We start from the raw sequence: 22,078 nt of genomic DNA on the forward strand, positions 1-22,078 counted from the left end.
TTTTCTTCATTCGCCCCCATTTCTTGATCATTTTTTGTGTTAAAACCCCTTTGTCAACAAGCATCTCAATTTCTTTTAACAGTGGCCTACAATTGCCTGTAGAATGCCCCTTTACCCCCAAGTGGAAATTACAAACATTATCTTGATCATAGCTATGAGCAGAAGGGTTTGATGTCACTTTAGTTGGTCTTGGTGTGATGTATTGACCTTTAACCAAATGAGGATACAAGTCTGAAATGGAAGTTTGGAACACTTCCAAAGTTTTTCTTGATCGCATGACTTTCTTTGGTCGATCCGAACAGTTACTTGCTCTTTTTCTTTTGCAAATGCGGGAATTCTAGATGCGATACTCATTTACATCATCAGCTTTTACTTTTTGATCCGTCGGGCTCTTGGATGTGACTTTTGAGTTTTCTTCACTGATTACATTCTCAATTAAATCTCCACTTGTCATAAGATTCCCGAATTCCTTTGTCGGAGTTGCATGCATTAACTCGAAGAAAGGCGCTGGAAGGGAATCACGAAACATACGTGATATTTCTTCTTCTAATATAGGAGGTTGAACTTGTGCTGCCACTCATCTCCATCTTAAGGCATATTCTTGAAATCTTTCATTGGTTTTCTTCTTTACTCTTCGAAGATCCATACGTGTTGGAGCTAAGCCTTTAACATACATATATTGTCCCAAAAATGCATCAGCTATATCAACCCATCTCTTGATCTGTTCTTGGGTCAACTGATTATACCAGACTACTGCTGGGCCAATAAGGCTATCATGGAAAGAGTGAATTAACAGATCATCAGAACTTAAATATCCTTCCATTTTTCTGTAAAACATTCTCAAATGGATTAAGGGACAACCGGTGCCATCATATTTTTCAAAATTTGGCATTTTGAATTCATGGGGAATAATCAAGTTTGGAACCAAGCTGAGTTCTCTTGCTTCTAGTTCTTTGTGGGAAGTATCAACACATTTCATATTTTTGAGTGCTTCATCCATCCTCTTGAATCTTTCCTCATATTGTGAATAATGAATGAGGCTATTATTTGGGTTCAATTGGGATGCCCCAGGGTATGTTATCTTTCTTGACTCTTCATTCTGATAGCATGGTTGCTCTTTAGCAATTATCTCTTCTTTATCAGATGCCACATACTGAATAATTTGATTTGATCCATCTGGTACTGAATCTGATGCTTATTTCCTTATATCCTGAGGTAACCCTGTCAATTGTTCTGGCCATTGATCTTGAAGTCCCTCATAAGATTGCTCCATTATTTTTATGATGATGGTAAAGTAATATGAATGGTCTTTGTTTTTACTGTTACAGAACCTTTCATGAATTATTTACATGTTTTTATAATTAAAGTATATAACAATACTAAAAAAAATGTAATGTAAATGCGAAAATGCATAAATGCAAAAATAAGAATGCAAACTGTGTAATGCAAAGATGTAAAAAGTAAGAATACAAAATGGAAATACACAGATACAAAATGTAAATGCATGTATGAAAAGGTGTTACTCAAGAGTGATCATCTTAGAACAGATTTCATTGAACACAGAAGCTTCGGTACATCAAACAAAACTTTTACATGTAGGGGATAGCTTTCACTCCTAACTTCTCTATTTCCCTTAAAAACCAAACTAACTTCCACTCACGCTCAGGTGTGGAGTTCTCAATCTGCTTTAATTCTCTTGCGAAGCCAGCTATGTCCACCAGCTTATGAGCCACATTGTTTGCTTGAACAGCAGCTTCCTTCATGACAATGTCTTTTTTCTTCATATTCTATGTCAATTCCCGGAGCTGTAGGCACTGTTGCTCATTTTCCCTTATAAGGGAATCTTTATGATTACAGAGTTCTCGTACAAGATCTCCATAATTATCTAAACATTTCTTCAATGTCTTGTTCTTGTCGATAGTGGCTTTTAATTCAGTATCAATCTCATGCTGATGAATCTGATATGATGCTTCCATGTTGGTCATAGCACTATTCAACCTTTGATTGTCGACTTGATATTTTCTCGATTTCATGACAGTTGTATTGAGTCTTTCTTCTGCAAATCGTAAATCATGAGAAAACTTCTTGACTTGTCCTTCATTTATGTTGCAATTCTTTTTCAGTTTGGTGATCCCTGTTATCCACTCTTCTGGGGTATTTCCTATGCGAGCATTTTGAAATACTTGAATGACCTTCTGGAAATCTTCCTGTATGCTTTCCATTTCGGTGCTCAATTTATCGTTTTGATCCTTCAAATGACATATTTGGGCTTCGAATCTCAGCAAATCTTCTTTCTTCTGGACGTCCCTACTGATGCTATTACCTTTGAATACTTTTGGTATTAATCTAGCATGACCTTCAGTTACAAAACTAGGTTGATCATTTATCATAAATTGTAAGGTTCCATGATCCAAAAGACTTTGAACTCGACGTTTGAAAGCAAGACAATTGTCGATGGTATGTCCTTGAGCGTCGGCATGATATTCACAATAAACGTTGATGTCATACCACTTCGGATACGGAGGTTGGAACGGTTTTATGTAGTAGGGAGCCACTTCTCGCGCTTCAAGTAGCTTCTCATATAATTCTTTATATGATATGGGGATAACATCAAAATGAGAACCAACTTTTGTCTTGGATTGAACCTGAGTTTTAGACGTCGGGAGCAGACTAAACTTCGATGATTTCAAGTTACATGATTTCTTCTATTCTCTAGGAGCTTTTACAGTTGTCATCATTTCTTTTGTATCTTCAGATGACTTGTGAATACGAATGATGATTGTCTGTAACTTCTCCAATTGATTAGGATCATAAGTCCCTTGCATATATGAAATTGCAGGATTATCTTCATTAAGCTTTCTTTCTTTCTGTGTAGGAATCTCTTCTCCTTTGGCCAAAACAGATATTCTATCCATCATCTTGGACATATGCTCTCTTATTTTTCGTATCTCCTCTTGCTCCTTAATGGACACATGATCTCTAGGTGCATAGCTCTCTTCTATCCTCGAAGTTCCCTCGGGATGCGATTCCTTGGCCGCGTCATATTTTGTTTGATCATAAAACTTTTTGTCCATTTACGATTTCTTTCCAATTTGATGAACAGTCTTTCAAGTCAACACCTTTTGATTATGCCATGATCGTGCAATGCAAACAAAAGAAATCAATATAAACAAGTTTAGAGCAATGTAACATGCATGAAAAAATAAGAAAACTAAAAAAATATATCTATCAAGGTATAAATCTTAACCTCATGCTTTCTAGTTCCATGCTTTGTTTGGAAAATTTAACCTAACCGCATGATTTATAGTTCGCATGCATTTATTAAAAGACAAAAAATTAGAACTTATTTCTCCTTTGTGTACACCTATGAACAGAGGTTCAGTACTGTCTTAGATCAGGTGAATTTCTAGGGTTTATTATATGCAGAGTTTCAGTTCTAGGAGTAAAGGTACTCAAATTGTCCTTGTTGATGCCCCCTTGGGCTGTCAAACCCTCAATCCTAGTCCATTACAGACTTAAGCGGATCGGGTTCAATTCGAGGGGACACATTTCTCTATGCCTGTCACGGAGAATAAATTCTCACGAAGACATAGAGCATATGAACCCCGAAAGTTACTTGCTAGGTCTGACACAGAGAATAAATTCTCACGAAGACGTCGCTTTCACTCCCACTTAAAAGGGATAAGCTTGATTAGAAAGCTTATGTTATGCAATGCAAGTGTTGTGTGTGAGGAGAAATATTCAAACCTTTGACAAATAATTAAATGAAAAATTTAATATCTGAAAATAAAGTAAAAATAAAAAATATAATAAATATTATGAAAATCATAAAAATTTGAAAGAATAGAATTAAAAATTAAATAAATGAATTTTTAATTTCTAATTAATAGAGACAATTTATAATTAATTTTAAAGTTTGACTTTTCCCCAGCGGAGTCGCCAAGCTGTCGTAACCGGTTTTTGTCCGGGCACAAATTTTTTACTCGGCGGAAAAAGTGATATGAATAAATATTTTTAAAATGATTTGGGAGTCGCCATCGACCTTTTGGGTCAGGTAGGTCGAATACCTAAAAATTATCTTTTAAAAGAGCTTTTAAGAAAACATCGATTAAAAGATAAACTAATTTGCGTTTTAACCAAAAATTCGTTCTTTTTAATAATAAAAAGGGATTCATGGTCGATTACGTTTAGGGAAGGATTAGCACCCCTACAACGCCCAAAATTGGTACTTTATTAATTATAAATTGTCTCTATTATTAGAAATTTAAAAATTCGAAGATATATTTAATTTATAATCCTATTTAATTTAAATTTGTTACTATAATTTTAAGAAAATTTATTAATTTATATATATAAATAAGATATTTATTTAAAAATATCAGAAAAGGGCTTCTAAGTGCTTTAAGACAGCTCTTTCCTTTGATATTAAAAAATAAATAAATATTAAAACATTTATCTAATAATAATAAAAATAGATTAATATATACAATTTTATAAAAGTAAAATATTTATTTATTTAAAAATATCAGAAAACGGACATCTAGTTGCTTTAAGACTGCCCCTTTCTTTGATATTAAAAAATAAATAAATACTATTATAAATTTTACATAAAATTAATCAAATAATATATATTAATATGATTAAAATAATAATAATAATTACTAATTTAAATATATAACAATAAAATTGCAATGTAATAAAAGCAAATAGAATTAAAATTATATGATCAAAATATAAAGTATTGAAAATAAAAGATCAAATTCGAAATATTAAGAAATCTATATCCTAATAGTTTAATTTAACCTTAATTATTTATTCAGGGCTAAAATAAAATTTATAAAATTATAGGGGACTAAAATGAGTATTTACCCTAATATATATAAACACTGGAAAGGACTAAAACATAATAAAATAATATTGGAAGACAAAATTAAAATATCCAGAAAAACAATTCTGGTGACTAAATTGAAAAGGTTACAAACTTGGATGACTACACGTATCGTTTGGCCATGCGCAAAATTATAGATATACCCTCCCAAAACGGCGTCGTTTAGGAAGGGGTATTTATACCCGAAACCGGTTGGCCCTACGGGCCATTCTCTCATTTCTTCCTTTCTCTTCTCTCTCAAAACTGAGAGAGCCAGAGTTCTCTCTGGCTTATCTCTAAAATGAGAGAACACAGTCCCGGTTAGCCACCACTGCCGGGCTCCGACCACCGTTGCCGGCCACCGTTAACGGTGGCCGAAAAATTCTAAAATACACCAAAACGAGGCCCTAAATACCCTAAAGCCAAAACTGAGGCCCGTTTAGCCTAAAAATCTTTAACCCGACCTAGATCTAAGCTTGTTACCTTCGGTATTTTGGTTTTTTAACAGCGTAGGGAGGCTCCGATGATAGCAGTTCCTTGGTAAGTCTCCTTTCCTCTTCTCCTTCTTTATTTGGTTGTTGTTGGGTGTTGTTGTTGTTTGTTTTTTGTTGTGGTTGCTTGTCTCCTCCTCCGTTTTTTTTCTTTTCTCGTCTTTGTTCTCTCCCTTCTGTTTGCAGGGAACCAGTGGCTTTTATAGCCACCACGGAGCCATGCTTGGACCGGTCTGGATGGGGAAGTTCGGTGAATCACCGAGCTATGTGGTGACTCACCCCATAGCCGCGACGTGTGGGGGGCAGCAGGCCTTCTGGAATCCTCTGTTGGCGTCGTGGCAGCAAGGTGTCGTCGTTGTGGGGCAGTTGGAAGCATCTGGAGTGTCGGCAGCTGGACGTTGGACCACCTGGCAGAGGCGGCGGCTGGCCTTCTGGAATCATCAGATGCGGCTGGAGTGCTAGGGTTTAGAAACCCTAACTAAAACCCCAAATTAGTTCAGGGTTTCCATTTGGGTCTGGGCCGATTCTGGTTGGGCCTGGGATTTGTATTTGGGCTCCCAGGATCTGGGCTTGTAATAATTATTTAATAATAATATAATATAATAATATATATAATATTAATAATAATAATAATTTTAATAATAATAATAATAATAATGAAAATGAAAAAAATTAGTGTTTACAGATATCAGCAACCTTGATGCTTAAATAAACGTTTTCACCCATTTCAGCTTTGGGGAACAAAGAATTTGTTCTTAATCAAAATCTTTTATCTTCTTGATACTAAAATGCATGGAACTCAATTCCTGCAATTTATCAAGGTTTATATGTCTTCTTGGGATTGCAAATCATGGGGAATTGTTCTTTTTATAAGATTAAACGAATAAAGTAAAGATTTTAGATTTGAACTCAAAATTATATATTAATTATTACTTGAGAATTAAGCACTCCAAAGTAGACGATCGATCATCAAATATTTTGTTTTTTGGTGCGATAATTTGGAATTTTTGGCTTTTTAGAAATGGAACAGAAATTGACAATTTGGAGGATTTTGGTCATTCCACCTTGGTCCGAAGCAGGGAGCTATCGAGGATTATGCAGCATGCTATCGCTGTCAAAGGTATTTATCGAAGCATGGGAGCTGTGATGGGAGTCGGCCCTAATCGCTGGTCGTTTCCACCATTGGGGTGGGTTAAAATGAATACTGATGGTGCCTGAAGTGATTTGGACGGTCGAGCTTCAGATGGGTAGTGATTGAATCTGATAGTAAGCAGGCGGTTCGTATCATTCTCGAGGATGAAACTCGTCAAGAATTCCCTACTGTTCTCCTGTATATTCGTGAGGTGTGTCGTCGACAATAGAGTTTAAATTTTCAGTATGTGCGCCATGAAGGAAACAAAGTAGCCGATAAGTTGGCTACGTTAGCCATTTCTAGTAATTTCGAGCTCTTCCAATTTGTTTATCCACCATTGGAGGTGTGTGAGCTGCTGCACGCAGAAAATAGTACTAGTTAAAGCTGTCTCTCTTCTATTTACCAAAAAAGATCATAAAATATTTTACCAATGCACGTCATAGGCATATGACTTATCTTCTAGGGCTACATACAAATTTAAACTATTATACCAAAGTCTGATAGTTCACGTTTTACGCCTTTGTGCCTCGGTGTTTCTCCATAAACCCCAGTCCATTACATATGTGTTGGAACATTGAGCAATCCATGACCCTTTTTTCTCAGCTGTTATCTAATGTGTTAGAACTTTTTCTTCATTTTTTACCAATGAAGTTTCCGCAATAAAAATAATCCTTTTTATGTTATTGTTTGGTAAAATGGAGCATGAAAACTGCTTTAGTGCAATTATTTTAGCAGAGCTATGATCCAGTAGGGTAACCACCAATGAGGAGATTACAAAAACATTTTACGTTGACAGGACTTGAACCCAAATCTCTAGAGTGAAAACCGAGTATCCTAACCAACTAGACTACAACGGATATCAATAAAGAAAAGAATAATATATACTTTATCAAAATTATTTAAGTTTTTGGGTTAGCTCGCGGCGAGCTGGTTTAGTGTGTTTCCAACACCTCGCTTCCCTAGCCGTTGCATCACTTTCCCGCTCTAGCCGAATTTGTATTTTCAGTCGTATCCAGAAAGGTATGTCTTCTTCACATTTATCTTTACCAAGCCTTACCCTTCACTAAAATTTTCATGCTTGATTTCGGCTATAAAACAATGCTCGCTGGATTGAATTTCTTAATTTATGCCGCAAAGTTAGCCGCTTTCTACCCCTGGTTAATTGGTGAAGATAAAATAGCGATCTTTATTGGGATTTTAGCTAATGTTCTGTTGAGCTAATAACGGATTATTCTTCCACTTTCCCCTTTCGACTGTATATTCTTTATGGTTTTCTCGAGTTGTTCTTTTAATTGGATGATAAGAAAGCAGAGAGGCTTCTGAACTCTGAAGATGAAGCTCAGACTGCACAGAACTTTGTAATTAGTAAATATGGAGGGCGCAAACCAAGTGCCGATGCAATTGAAGCAGCCCGCGGCTGAACAACCACGCAGATGCTATATGAAAGGACGAACCCGAAAGTTGACATCGAGCCGATGCCTTCACAAGAAGGTTCCAAACTCCAGTCTCTAACTTCATTGTAGAAGCATCCATATCATTTTATTCCCAACTGAAGAAGGCCCAACACTACCTAAATCGTTGTTAGCTACATTCTACTTCATACATGATTGGTTGAAGAGAAGAATAAACGAGCTCTACTTTATGGCTTATGGGTATATGATGCTGTTTCTAGAGATTTAAAAAAATTGTGGATACATTTGGTTTTTGTCTGGTAAAAGATATAAAAGTGGATTAAAGAAATGTTTGTAAGGGCTATGCTTAGTAGGTTGTTCGAATGAAATCCATAGAAGAATGCAATAGTGACGGTAAAATTATAAGTTTATCACTGCTTTGAGGCGAAATGAAAAAACCAGTGCCCTGAAAATATGGAAGCAGCAAAAACATTTCCGATGCCGGGACTTAAACTCGGGTCTCTCGGGTGAGAGCCGAGTATCCTAACCAACTAGACTACGACGGATTGATGACTTTTTGTTATTGCATTTTTTTCAAAGCTATAATTATTTTTCTTTTCATTGCTTAAAAGCATGATTGATGATTGGTAAATGATTGTATATATTCAGTATTATCATCAATACGTAAAGAAAATTACGTAACATAGCTGTTATTAGCTCATAAGGCATAAGCCGTTGGCGATTGTAAAGATGACAAAGTATAAAAGAAAAGATTCCCACCAATATCATAATAGAACCAAAACAGTCAAAAGGCAATTTGATTAAGATAACAAATGGGTCTTTTGATTTATGTTAATCATGGCTTAATTGAATTCTCCACTAATCTTGCTTTCTAAGTGATGTAGTCTTTCTTTTTCTTATGCGTTTCAGTTGGTAAATTATTGTATGATTGCTATCCTAGTTAAGTAGTCTTACCATTTTGTAGTAACCAGTCCTGGTTTGGCTCAAGTATGAACTTAATGAAGTCCTTTACGTGAATCATATAGCTGATCAATTTGTATATATAAGTGAATCAGTCGTGATGTTTGATCTGCTCAATTCAGACAACAATTTTTTATTTTCTAAATGCGGTAGAAATTGCCTTAAACAGGCACGGTGAAGCTAAAAGATCGAAGTGTATTGGAGATCATTTAGGTTAAGACTTTGAGAGTTGAGTATGAAGATTAAAAAAAAATTGATTCCAACAATATTTAATTAAATTGGGTTCCGTTCAAATTTTATTTTAAGATTAAATATTAAATATATAAGTTTTAATTTAATATATGATGGAATATATAAAGTCTGGATAGAATGAATAATCCTATTAAAATAAGATTGAATAAGATAAAATATAGCATTTCAAACAAATAATATTAAAAATCAAGTGGGATGAGACACTAGATTCTTTAAGTAAGGTCAGAGAGTTTGAACATTAGTATTTGCGAACGAAGCAAACTGGGTTGGGAGGGTTGCTCTCGCCTCTACATTATCCGATCTTGATTAGTCAGTAATAGATCGAATACCAGTGATTAATTCAAATAAAAATATTTTTACATTAAAAAATTAAAATTTAAAAGTTATATTACAACGCATTTGATCAAATATGTTTTATTTAAAAATAATAATAATCTCACGATGATACTGTTAAGATTATTGTGGAGTAAAACTTTGAGATAAGAAAGAGAAAAAAGATGTTTATAAAATAAGCAAATGACCTCGTGGCAGTAGCCTTTGTTTATAATTCCAAGTCTATGGTCTTCCTTTATTATTTGGAATAGAGGAGAGACTATTCCGCACGCGTGATACGACCTTTTTCCCTTTACAAGAAAGAGTAAAGAAATGGAGCCCAACAAATACATATGGAGTGAGGTCAGTGAAGAGTGTACCTTTGATTAGGTTTATTTATATATATAAAAATCAATTCGGAATCATTCTCATGTGATTTGTTACCCCCCAACAACTTCCATTTATCATTTGATATATGCAGTGATGATGGGAATATTCCCTTTTACGTAAATTGGTTCGCAGATCGCCCCCATGGGGTCTGTGTCGCCGACAATACCTTTTTATAACCGAGTTGCAGGGCCGGTTTAGAGCATCTGCCAACGCTGCACCGAAGGTTGGTTTGATAAGAGAATTGTCTGTTCCACAAAGAATAATATAATATCACAATCACATCTTCATTTCAATTTCCCATCTTCCTATTTGCATTTTCCTCGATGCTCTGCATCTGCTACCCAACCGCCTTTCTCATAAAAACCGTCCAATAACATTCTCTCGAATTCAGGGAAATTGCGTTATTATTTCTTAAAGGTTTAACTTTCTTTTTCCGGTCCCATTTTTCAATAGATTTCAATATTTATGAAAATAGAAATAGTATGGGGTTGGTTCCATTAGTAATTAATATATGTGAGCATCGTCAAATCTCAAGCACGAAGTTGGTGGTGCTCTTAAATCCAAACATTGGGTATGGCCATCACTTTTTTCTCGATTGTTATCTCATGCTGAGGTATTCAAGATAACGAAAGTGGGCCAATATGTATATATTGTGGTAAGTTGCCCAGCCCTTTGTTAAAAGTACATTAATAGTGTAAATGAAAAGCACCAAGATTCTCCAAGTTGTTTTATCAACGCCAATATCAAATCCTTCCTTGTACTGTTAAAAGAAATGAAGCCAAAGTCAGAAAAAGCTTGCTTGCTAGGCCACTTTAGCCTCGGATCAAATCCCTTGTTTTATTTAACTCTACATTTGAAACAATATAGTTCTATAAAACGATTTTATATAGCTGTCGTTACCTCAATGCAGGGACGAATCAAGTGTGACCGTGGACGAGTTAAATTTGATATATTTTTTAATTTAAAAGATTATTTTAATATAAAATTTTAATTTTAATAATTTTTGTTATTATCATAAATTTAAGAGGGGCCATGATACATTGCCTCGCCCCTGTCTTGACGTCATCGCTTTGCACTTGAGATTACTTGAAAAACATTTAGGTTTGATAATGTTTTTTTTTAAAGTAATGTTAGTTAGAAAATTCATTTTAACTGTAATATTAATGTGAAACGAGTAAAAATGAAAAAAATTACGGTGAAAACGATTGTTTCAAACCAACAGCAAAAGTTAGAATTTATAGCTTTTTCATTTTTAACTTTACATTTGGAAGCAATTTAAAATTTTACCCTTACTAATGTATGAGTACCACTCAATTATATATTTACATTTTATTTTAATAATTTAATACTAATATCTTCAAAAAATAATTTATATCTTAATAATTTATTTTAATTACTTAAAAATAAATAAAACTCATGGTTTATATATAAAATATTAATTGCAAGTTATTATAAAGTTCATGGTCGAAAATGAATATATGCTCTTTTCAAATTTAATTTCTTAAAATAATCTCAAATAATTAAATTTAAAATTCTACTTTTGTACGGCACTTAAAAGTTCTGAAGTAAACTGCAATTCAAGCAACTAGGTAGCGGTATACTAACAAATGCTTTGGGAACTTTACTGATCAAAGAAAACTATCATTCCATTTCATATGCAAGAATTTGAAATAGCCTTTGCATAGACCAGAAAGGAAATTAAGAAAAGATGAGAAATCAGAGAAGAAAAATAGATGAGAATTTCAATAGAATTGCAACAATCAGCCTGCCATTCTTAATATACGGCTAAAAAAGTTCTACTGGTCTTATTATTATTTAAATAATAAAATCGGTAAAAAATTATTAAAAACTTTTTTATTTATACCGATTTTATTATTATCGAGCGTTTTACCGATTTTATTAATAAAATCGATAAAGTGTTACTAGTTTTATTATTTTTATACCGATTTTGTTATTGTTGAACACTTTTTCGAAAATGTTAAAAAATATTAATGTTTTAAGTAGAAATAATAATATTTTAAATAATTTTTTACTGATTTTATTATTTAAATAATAACAAAACTAATAATATCTTTTTTAAATTGTATATTAAGAGTATCATACGAACTTCCCGACATTCTTTTCTCTTGGATTTTGTTTTATTCCCTCTCTCTCCAAACGGTTAAGCCAATGCTGATGTGGCTCCCATGACGTAATCACCAAACTTGTGTGGAAGTTTCTTTGAACGAACAGCTCTCTTCGGCCAAGCTTTGCTCAATTGTACGGTATTCCCTGCTTGCTGATCATGTTGATTCATTGCTGCAGAATTGGCATCATTCATAACAATAGCAAATTCCCTTCTATATTATTGACCCAAGGCACACACACCACACGCTGCGAGCCACCGAAGGCTAATTTCATATACAAGTACAATGCAAACGTAAAAGAATTGATCACATGTTTATGGTCGTATTTACTTCACACACAAAAAATATTAACAAGAACCATTAATTAATTTAATCCGATGAGATATTAAATTTTTAAGATAAAATTCAAAATTCAAATCTTAAATTCATAAATAAAATAAATTGAATTGAAAGAATTTCAAATATTAACTATAGTGATAACATAAAGTGGATGAGGTAACCAAGACATTGGCCCAGGCTACCACTCTAGATCCAATAAATCCTATAAAAAAATTAATTTTAATCGTCAATTTTTTAATTATTTTATTTTTAATTTATATTAAATATATAAAATAAAATATTTAATTTGCAGTAATTATATTTATATATTTTTTAATTTTTAAAATATGATTTATATATTCAAATTAAATTTGAAAAATCATTTATATTAATCCATTATAATGTCTTTAAATTTTATTTTATAAAAAACCTTTTATTTATAATTATACCATAATAACAAGTTTTCATAAAATATTTTTATATTTTTATTATAATTTAACTTAAAATATTTCATATATAATATGAAGTTAAATATAATTTAAACTAATATATTTTTAATTACAATTTAATATCTAAAACTAACCTTTTATATTTTTCAAAATATTATTTTAACATCAATTCCAAATAAAGTTAAAATCAAACTTTTTTAATATCAACGGCCCTCAATATAAGTTCGTCCCGCTTGCATCTATATATATGAGTTATACCACAAAGCAATATATCTCTGGAGAGAAACAGAGACGCACACGAGGTGACAAGGATACGGGTTTTGTTTGATGGTGGTTGAGTAAGATTCTTAAAGGCACCCAAAGCTAAAAAAGCTGATTATTATTTTACTAAGGTGTGCCAACTCCTCTCCCTTCTTTTCTGCTCATGCTTTCATCATTACAATCTTCAATTCTTTCCGGTCTGTTTTTGTTTTCCTGGATCGATCAATTCAAAGGATTTTGTTCATAACTCGTGATTTGGGGAAGAATAATGGCTAGGTTAGCCTTCAATTTCGTTTTGTATATTCTGCGTTTCTTACGCTATCAACAAAATTTCATATTGGTAGGCGCTGCTGAAGAAAAAGAAATTTTAAATGAAATTTTGGCCCTTTCAAACGTGATAAAAGAAACATCTTCTTCTTTTGAATTTCTATAGCCACTCTGCAGATATGTTTTTTCAATTTCTTTGCAGCTCTACAGATTTAAATGAATCGTGAACCCGGTAGCTGATATGTTTTTAATCTTTTGGTATGCACAATTTCATTCCTTGTCACCTGGTTTTGATTTCTCTCTCTCTCTCTCTCTCTCCCGTCCTTTGTTTTTCATAACCCTTTTGGCTGGCTACCAGCCTTCGACTATAACCTTTGGGCTTTATAATATATCCTCTTTAATTTACATTATTTTCAGTGGAGAGAGATTTAAGTTGGTACTATGCTTGATCTCTGAATATTGAGGTTTCCCTCTCGGAAAAAAAATTGTTCTAATTGCATTTTTAAACATCTAATTGTCGGATTCTACATATTATCTCTTTTTGTGTTTCACTTGATTATGGTGGTTGATTAACTCCTTGGTCCTTATTCAAATCATTGTTGCTGAAAGAAACTTTTTCCTCTCAACTTATTCCCTATCTACATGTAGGCTCCTTTGGTTATTGCCTAGTTTTTTGTCCCTCCCCCCTTTGGTTCTCTCGACTAGTACACTGTGCTTCCATCAGTTGCATAGTCTAATCTCTGTTATTTTCTTGGATTTGTTTTACCAGGTTGTATTTGTTCCTTGATATATCTGCGTTGCACAACCAAAACAATTGATGGTCCACATTGATGCTGGGGATCGAGATTTGCACAATCATGTTTCTTTTCCATTAACAAGTGATTTTGCTCAATCAAGTAACTGATGCTATTAGGGTTAGATGCGAAAATCTCGGAAACACCAGACTTCAGCCACTATACACAGGTTGTATGAACAACCTGTTAAAGAAAATGATCCATTTTGTTTGTCTCATATCCAGATATTAGACAACAATGCTTGTTTAGATATGGTCGGCGGAGGAACTGATGTCTCCTTCCAGACCTACAAGGACCAAGTTTTTACCCTGGAATCATCCACGGCAGCTGCTGGTTTTGATTCCCCTTCTGCCGTAAGCATCTCATCAAGCAGGAGTCCTTTCTCCCCACAAGGTTCTCAATCATACCTGTTTGATCCTCATCATTCCCCTGACAACACTTATAGATCACCATTCAGTGGATCTTCTGTTGTTGATGATAGCAATGAATTGAAGCACAAGCTTCGGGAGCTGGAACTTTCATTGTTGGGGCCTGAATCAGATTCTATAGATAGCTGCAATGGCTGCTTCATTACTGGGGCCCACCAAGCTGCTTCATTACTGGCGAGCTTCAACTGTGATCAACTGGTGGACATGATCCCTAACTTAGACTTGAAACAGATCCTTGTTGCATCTGGTCAAGCACTTCACGATGGTGATATGTTGACAATGACAGGTTTAATGCATGAGTTGGAGAAAATGGTTTCAGTGTCCGGGGAACCTATCCAGCGATTGGGTGCTTATGTGCTGGAAGGGCTTAGAGCTAGGTTGGAATCCTCAGGGAGTAATATCTACAGAGCTCTAAAATGCAAGGAGCCAACGAGCTCAGAACTGATGTCTTACATGCATATTCTCTTCAGGATCTGCCCATACTGGAAGTTTGCATACATGTCGGGTAATGTTGTTATCAGGGAAGTCATGGAATATGAACAAAGAATTCACATCATAGATTTCCAAATAGCACAGGGCACCCAGTGGATGTTTCTTATTGCAGCACTTGCAAAACGACCTGGTGGGCCACTGTCCATCCGTGTAACTGGTATTGATGATTCGCAATCAAATCATGCTCGAGGTGGGGGACTTGATATTGTGGGGCAGAGGCTATCAGAATTTGCTCGGTCATGCAATGTGCAGTTTGATTTTCATGATGCCGCTATATCTAGTTGTGAAATTCAACTAGAGAATCTTAAGGTTCACCCTGGGGAAGCCGTTGCCGTGAACTTCCCATACGTATTGCATCACATGCCAGATGAGAGTGTAAGCATCTTGAATCACAGAGATCGACTGTTGAGGCTGGTCAAGAGTCTGTCACCCAAGGTTGTGACTCTTTCTGAACAAGAGTCCAATACTAATACATCTCCATTCTTTTCAAGGTATCTTGAGACACTGGACTATTATTCGGCTATGTTTGAATCCATAGATGCAGCTTGTCCAAGAGACGACAAACAAAGGATCAATGCTGAGCAGCAATGTGTGGCTCGCGATATAGTGAATATGATTGCTTGTGAGGGGACTGAGAGGGTGGAAAGGCATGAACTTCTGGGAAAGTGGAGATCAAGGCTAACGATGGCTGGTTTTTCACAGTATCCATTGAGCTCTCCAGTAACTATGGCTGTAAGAGATATGTTGAAGGAGTATGACAATAACTATAGACTTGCAGAGAAGGATGGGGCCCTCTATCTTGGCTGGGTAAATAGAGCAATGTCGACATTTTCGGCATGGAGGTGAAAGCCTGTCAAACCATGCATTATGTAACTTCAATCCATATTTTTGTTTGTTTAGTTTTCTGTTGAAGTCTTTAAGAGCAAGGTTGTTTAGTGTTAATGTAAAACTAAAAGAAATATTAGATTAGCCTTTTCATTTTGTTGTTGTGATAGCGATAGGCAAGGAAAGCGACTTGAATGGCAAAATAGAAGTTTATACATCTCCATCCTGCATCCGGTAATGACAAGAAGTCATCCATTTTTCTATGCCATTTGGCTTCTCATTTGGACATTAACTGATCAATTTACAAATATACTTTTGCAGGTTTTAGCTAGCTCTTGTGAATTGGAGGGAGACAATAATAATGGAAAATATAAAGTGAATGTTGGATAATCCACTTTACCTTTTTCCTTACAAACTCAATATGCACTAGTTCTTGCTCGAAAGTGAGTACCCACTTCTCTACAACTTTAGCCAATGGAGAGGCAAGTGATGGAACTAAAAAAGCCAATAAATTTTCGTGTCATAAATTTTCCACCTGTACAGCCATTGCATGTAATGGGAGAAGTGAAGTGTCAACATAAACCAAAATCCGGTGAGCTCTTCTAGTCATGAGAAAGCACTTCAAGGCACCTCTTTTTCGTCTCATATTCCTTAATTTCCTCGAACTCTTCTCCATCTGCTTGTTGGCAGTTTCCTGAATCGCCCTCAGTTTTTCTCCTCTGAGGAACTACTCGAAAGAAGGAAGCTTTCCAGTCTTTTGTCTCGAGGAACTTGAGGAGTATCTCTATAACTTGGTTCACAGTAAGGACCTGCACTCATAGGAATGAAAATGCTAATTAGAGAAGAAAAGCTTAGAATAAACATTTGATTCTTTATTTGTTTGCTAGAAAATTAGTCTGATTGAAAGTTGTATAACTATAGCATGCAACCATTAAGATATAATATGCACTTTGCACTTTGCACTTTGCATTGTTAATCCCCAAGAGATTCTAGGCTAACTATTGCCTTTTTCGGGTTTTCCTTGCAAGTAACATATAATTGCATCAACATAAAGATGATAAACCAACAGTTTCATATGAAAGAGGTAAAGAAAATTCAAGACACTCTTAGCAGTGCAGTCGTTCTACGTGATGAAAGAAAGTAGAGCCATAGGCCCATACCTGAGAACTGGACATCTTCATATAATCTCTAATTGGGAGTTTTGCTGTACGAATTCCCTGTTCCTTGGCTTTCTTCAGAGTTATACCTTTCCACCGATTTCTGTCCACCAATCCGCCAACAATATAAACTTTGGCGGGATCAAGTTCATGCAGCACGGTTCCAGAATCTGCCGTAAGGTACACCAAATCATCTTTCCGTTCGGAAAACCCTTCGATATAAGATTGTCGCTCCTTCTCAATAATCCACTTATCAAACCCAGGGAGCAACTGCAATTGAGTTTCCATTTCCCCTTGCACTCCAGTCAACCAGAGGTGAGCAGGCAGATTACATCTTCCATTCACACCATAGCAGTACGTAATCTGCAGGGTTCGACGACAACAAAAAATACATTATGGATACAACGTAATAAAGGAACAAATTTAGTCATTTGCTGAAGATCCGAAGACAACCTGTTGGACGAGGCTGTGGATCTCGGAGTGTGTCATGAGGTGAGAAAATTCAAGATCAACGACGATGTTTTGGCCGGTCTCCTTGGCTTGTGTCAGTCTCTGGATTTTCTGGCCTCTTTCCTCGGTCTCTTTCTCCATTCTCTCTTTCCTCGATTCTTTTCTTGAATCTATGAGTTCAACCCTTTCGTCTTCGGATAAGGCGGCCAGTTTCTCCTCCCACTCTTTTCGCTTCCTCTCTGCATCCCTCTGTTTTTGCTCTTTCATTTGGGCTTTCTTCTCTGCTTTCTTCGCCTCGTTCTTCTGTTGCCTCAAAAGCTTCTTTTGGGCGTTCTTCGAAAGAGTCTGAGGCTGGAAATCGGGAGGGTTTGCTTCACTGTTTTGCTCATTTAGCGTGGCCTCCATCGTTGAGTACATCCGGGGAGAATTGGATTTCTCTTGTTTGCCTTCCCCTTTCGGGTTTTGTTTATGGGCAGGGGATAACTGTGTGCATGTTATTTCCTGTAATTAAGCCGGCGTCGTTTCACTTATGCTTCAGCCAAGTAAATGCGTAACAAATTAACACTTCTGTTCAATATTTACCCTACGAACGCATAATAAAAAATACTGCCATTTTTATATCGAGTAAATACAATTTCTTATATATGACATGGATGGATTAAAAAGCAATTAATTTAAGTACACCCGAACTTATAGCAACGGTCTTTTAAGAAATATAAATAAATTAAAATAAAAAAAGTGGGAAATGACATCAAATTACATACAAAATCCACAAACTGAGCCAACAAAGTTGTGATCAAATGAATTAAAATAGTTATACAACAAGTATCATTGCAGTATCAGTAATTGGGGAGTATATGTAGAATTGCTACAAGAGGAGATTATTGGCAACAACATTCTAAAGTTCACCCCATTGGTATCGGTAAGTTGCTCCTAAACTAGGCTATGGTGGCTCAAAAACTCGCCTCCTCCGTATTCGGACGCCTCAAGAAATATCGTAAACTATTAGCAAGAACCTGCCAGATTTCATAAGCACACATTGGAAATTTTCATATATAGTAAAACTATGCCCCCCCCCCCCCAACCACCACCACCGCCTTAATGGTTAATCCTATGGAATGTGACTTAAAAAGATCCTATGGAATGTGATTTAAAAAGATCATATTTCTCTATAGGAGTAGACAGTAACTGTGGTTTAGGTTATATTGTTTTTTACCTGCTGCAGAGGCTTGATGAGGGCTTTACCATTGTAGTTGACGTGAAACATTGCCTTTGCAAGCAACCCCTAGGTGACAAAGGTCCACAGTAGACAAAATTAATTATTATGCTACTACAAAGTTACTAATACCGATCCCTTGAAAAGAAGGTGAAAAGATGATCATCAAATCGTAGTTCTTAGGTGACAAAAAGAAAACGGTAACTGATCGATCACCTCAGTGTCAAACTCCCCAGACTCAACTGCAATGTTGATATCAGTGATAGCCTTCACAAGATCCACCAACAACCCTGGACGATCAGCTGTCTTCACAAATAGCAAGCTGAACCGAATTTTTTAGCTAAATAAAATTCTATGGAAATGAAGAAGGTAAAAAGGAAAAGATATCAAATCCTTTCATTTACATTAATACACCAAAGAGTCATCAGGCATGGGAGCCTACTAGCAAAATTTCAACATGTGGCCAAGGTCCTAAGCCATCAAAATTTCAAGGGCAGGTATTGCATTGTGTAAGGCGATAAGGGTAACCATTACCTTCGGTCAGGACCATCATCACGAACTCTTACGTGGGTTGCAATGTCCACATCAACCTGAGGAATTCCAAGAATGCAAAATTTAAGCCAAGATTAATGTGGGATATCATGCTCAGCTCATTAATTGATTGACAATTTGCAACACTTATGACCAGTTGCATCGGTCTCAGTAGCAAGCATGAAAAGTATCCTTAGGAATTACAATAAATATTAAAATAACAGTCCTTTCGCGTCAGCAGCAAGCTTTTTTTTTCAACATTCAACATAGGAAAATGCCCAAACTCATTCGGCGAGAAGAAAAGAGAGATTTTGCTAGAGGAATACCGTTTCTTTTGGTGGCTCAACACCAAAGGTCGCACCCATTGCTAACTGGGAGCTTGATTCCTGGACCATATAACATGTCAATAGACTTCACTAGTAGATTCCTCACCAGGAATAAGAAAAAAGAAGAGATGATTACCGGATGATATTGAAGTAAGTTGTTTATAATCGTCAATCGTATTGCCTCAAGCAGTTCTGGTTCTTCAACTTTCCTTCCAGTACTACTGCAGACACACAACGTCACTATATTAGTAAAACTGCATCTGAAATTGCATTTATAACAACTGAGACAGAAGATCCAATTTTTATCTGAGTGTTTTTAATAACAACATTGAATTTCCAAAGTTGGCCTTAAATGATCCGAGTGTATTGACTTTATGAATCAGACAAAGAGATTCTGATTGATTTGCCACGTAACAAGATTTTAATTCAAGGGAAATGAATAACCCTACTTCTTTCCAATAATTCAAGCAAAATGGTGATCTAAACTTTTGAAGATTCAAAACCTATATGATGTAGATATTACACCATCTTGCAGTCCATGAAAGGTGTTATCTGTTATGCTTATCGTATGGTTGTCAAATTTGTGTTATTTAGAAGTATAAATATAGCTTTAATAATCTCTGATGTTTCTAGAGATATATCAACTAGTTTCAACCTAATTTGAAGATAAACCAAGCCTAAAAACTGACTTATGCTGAATTAGGTGAGCATTAACCACAAACAAGAAACTTACACTCATTAACTTTCAGATACCAAAATGTGGCAGGAAATGTGATCTGCTAGAAAGGCTTAACCGAGTACCATGAGAATACAAACTGAAAATAACTTAAAAGGCATACAACTTACGCCTTAGTGATGGAAAACTTGTTGTGCTTCCCAGATGAATCCAGATAGACATTTGCCTTAGTAACATTCAACCTGAGACTTTTAAGTGCATTCATCTGCAGCTCATTAGCTAATAGTTAAGATTATACACAAAAGAGTTTCTTATCACAAAAGAGAATACAAAATTGTAAATGGAAAGCAAAATATAGATATTCTAAAGCGGTTAAGTAAAATTGGATTTATACGGTATCAAGAAGAGCTCCAAGGCGATCCCCAAAGGTTATTTCCACAACAGTGGCATCTGGATCAGAGTCCTGATCAATTATAACTTTGGGGGTTGGAACTGTATCGAGCAGACTCCCATCATTCTTCAAACGTAAAACCATAAGAAACAGATTATTAGCGAGTTAAAAAACGGTTAACAATCAAACAAATATATTACTGCTCTTCCGTACCTCTATGGCAGTGGCTGATGGTGGATTGATTCTGGTCGTAGATGATGACAATCTAAGCCTGTTATGATTAAAACTCAAGATATATACAATGTTAGCAAGTGCAAAACCAGTTGAACAGTAGCATTAGCAATTGAAGAAAATTTGGGAAGCAAAATTGCAGCCAAAGCCCAAAGGTAGACATGAAATCTGCAGTGAAGTTTGAAACTATAATGGACAGGGATATTTTAACACTAGAGTCATACTCAGATACGATTCCTAACATCATAACTCATTTTTGTCCTAAAGAAACCCTCAAGTCGTATTAAATCTGGATAAGTTGATTAAATTAACTACATCATCCGAATGAGCTTATCCAATTCCAAAGGGTATACAACTGCATTAAACTGTTTCACTTCAAGCGGCATAAGAAACACCATATGGAATTACCCAATCAACAATTTCAACACCCAGAGAAGTAAAACAGAAAAAAGATAAAGTTCAAATTTAACATAATCATACCTTCTCCCAAGAGTGTTGGGTTGTTTGCTAACAAAGGTAGCCGGCAGACAATGGTTTTTGATTTCAAATAAAGTAAGGCAGTTAGTGTTGCTGCTAAAACATACTGCACAATTAGCAGCAGAAGCCATAGCTACTATGATTATAGAGCTGAAGAAAGAAGCAGAAGCAAAGAGAAGAAAGAAACAGAGAGATCAAAGAGAAGAAGATGAAGCAAGTTTGAAGCAATGAGAGTTGTAAGCTGAGGGTCTCGTTTTATCCGCCATTAGAGATTAGAGAAAGAAGATAACACTCAATCTATTTTGCTCCTCTCTTTTCGTTTTCTTCAATTTTTGAATCACTCCTCTATAATATCTCCCCAACGTTTAAACCGATCCATCAACTTTACTGAGACGTGTTTGGTTTCAGCATTTATCCATCCCCACCCGCTAAACAAACGACGACTTTGAGAACCTCGATAACCAAACATGGCCTTACAAGTTGCGGAAGTGAAGAAAATAATTTGGGGCGTCTGTCTGGGACAACTAACCTTAAATCTGACAATGCCCAAATTACCCTTATCCTTACAACAAGCGCGATGGCGTTAGGTCCACGCCGGCAACGCTTACTAGTATTGTTGAAATTCTTGTATTTCATAGGTTTTAGTAGAGTTATATAACCGGATATCCGTAACGACTGCAAAAACAATAGTAATTTAAATCTCAGATCATGATAATTTAATGGTGTTTGCTGACATCAATTAGTTGTTAATTAAGACTGTTTGTTTATATATATATATATATATATATATATATATATGTCCAGTAAGCTAAGCGACAACCTGGGAAGAATGTAAAGTCTTTACACT

The 22,078-nt window shown here is 35.4% G+C and overlaps 2 protein-coding genes across 3 annotated transcripts; one reads left to right on the plus strand and one right to left on the minus strand.

Annotated features, from left to right (window-relative positions):
* Positions 1 to 13,914: 13,914 nt before the first annotated feature.
* LOC120129904 (scarecrow-like protein 13) lies at positions 13,915 to 15,862 on the plus strand. Its single transcript, XM_039147322.1, has 2 exons — positions 13,915 to 14,964; positions 15,064 to 15,862. Exons 1-2 carry the CDS (start codon positions 14,157 to 14,159, stop codon positions 15,795 to 15,797), a joined length of 1,542 nt encoding a protein of 513 aa, XP_039003253.1. The 5' UTR covers positions 13,915 to 14,156; the 3' UTR covers positions 15,798 to 15,862.
* A 459-nt stretch (positions 15,863 to 16,321) lies between these two features.
* Positions 16,322 to 21,571, minus strand: LOC120129750 (ACT domain-containing protein ACR11-like). 2 transcript variants are annotated; one of them, XM_039147199.1, is made up of 12 exons: positions 21,235 to 21,571; positions 20,737 to 20,794; positions 20,527 to 20,649; positions 20,303 to 20,397; positions 19,593 to 19,677; positions 19,457 to 19,516; positions 19,134 to 19,189; positions 18,816 to 18,921; positions 18,600 to 18,668; positions 17,387 to 17,884; positions 16,937 to 17,296; positions 16,322 to 16,585 (listed from the first exon to the last, which is right to left on the minus strand). In XM_039147199.1, the coding sequence occupies exons 1-12, from the start codon at positions 21,360 to 21,362 to the stop codon at positions 16,379 to 16,381; spliced, it is 1,845 nt and encodes a 614-aa protein (XP_039003130.1). In that variant the 5' UTR covers positions 21,363 to 21,571; the 3' UTR covers positions 16,322 to 16,378. The 2 variants fall into 2 exon arrangements, with proteins under 2 accessions (XP_039003130.1, XP_039003175.1); XM_039147244.1 differs by lacking the exons at positions 16,322 to 16,585; positions 16,937 to 17,296; positions 17,387 to 17,884 and adding an exon at positions 18,154 to 18,399.
* Positions 21,572 to 22,078: the final 507 nt, after the last annotated feature.

This window comes from Hibiscus syriacus, unplaced genomic scaffold, assembly GCF_006381635.1.
Source record: "Hibiscus syriacus cultivar Baekdansim isolate YM2019G1 unplaced genomic scaffold, ASM638163v2 tig00000132_pilon, whole genome shotgun sequence".
NCBI classification, from domain to species: Eukaryota; Viridiplantae; Streptophyta; class Magnoliopsida; order Malvales; family Malvaceae; genus Hibiscus; species Hibiscus syriacus.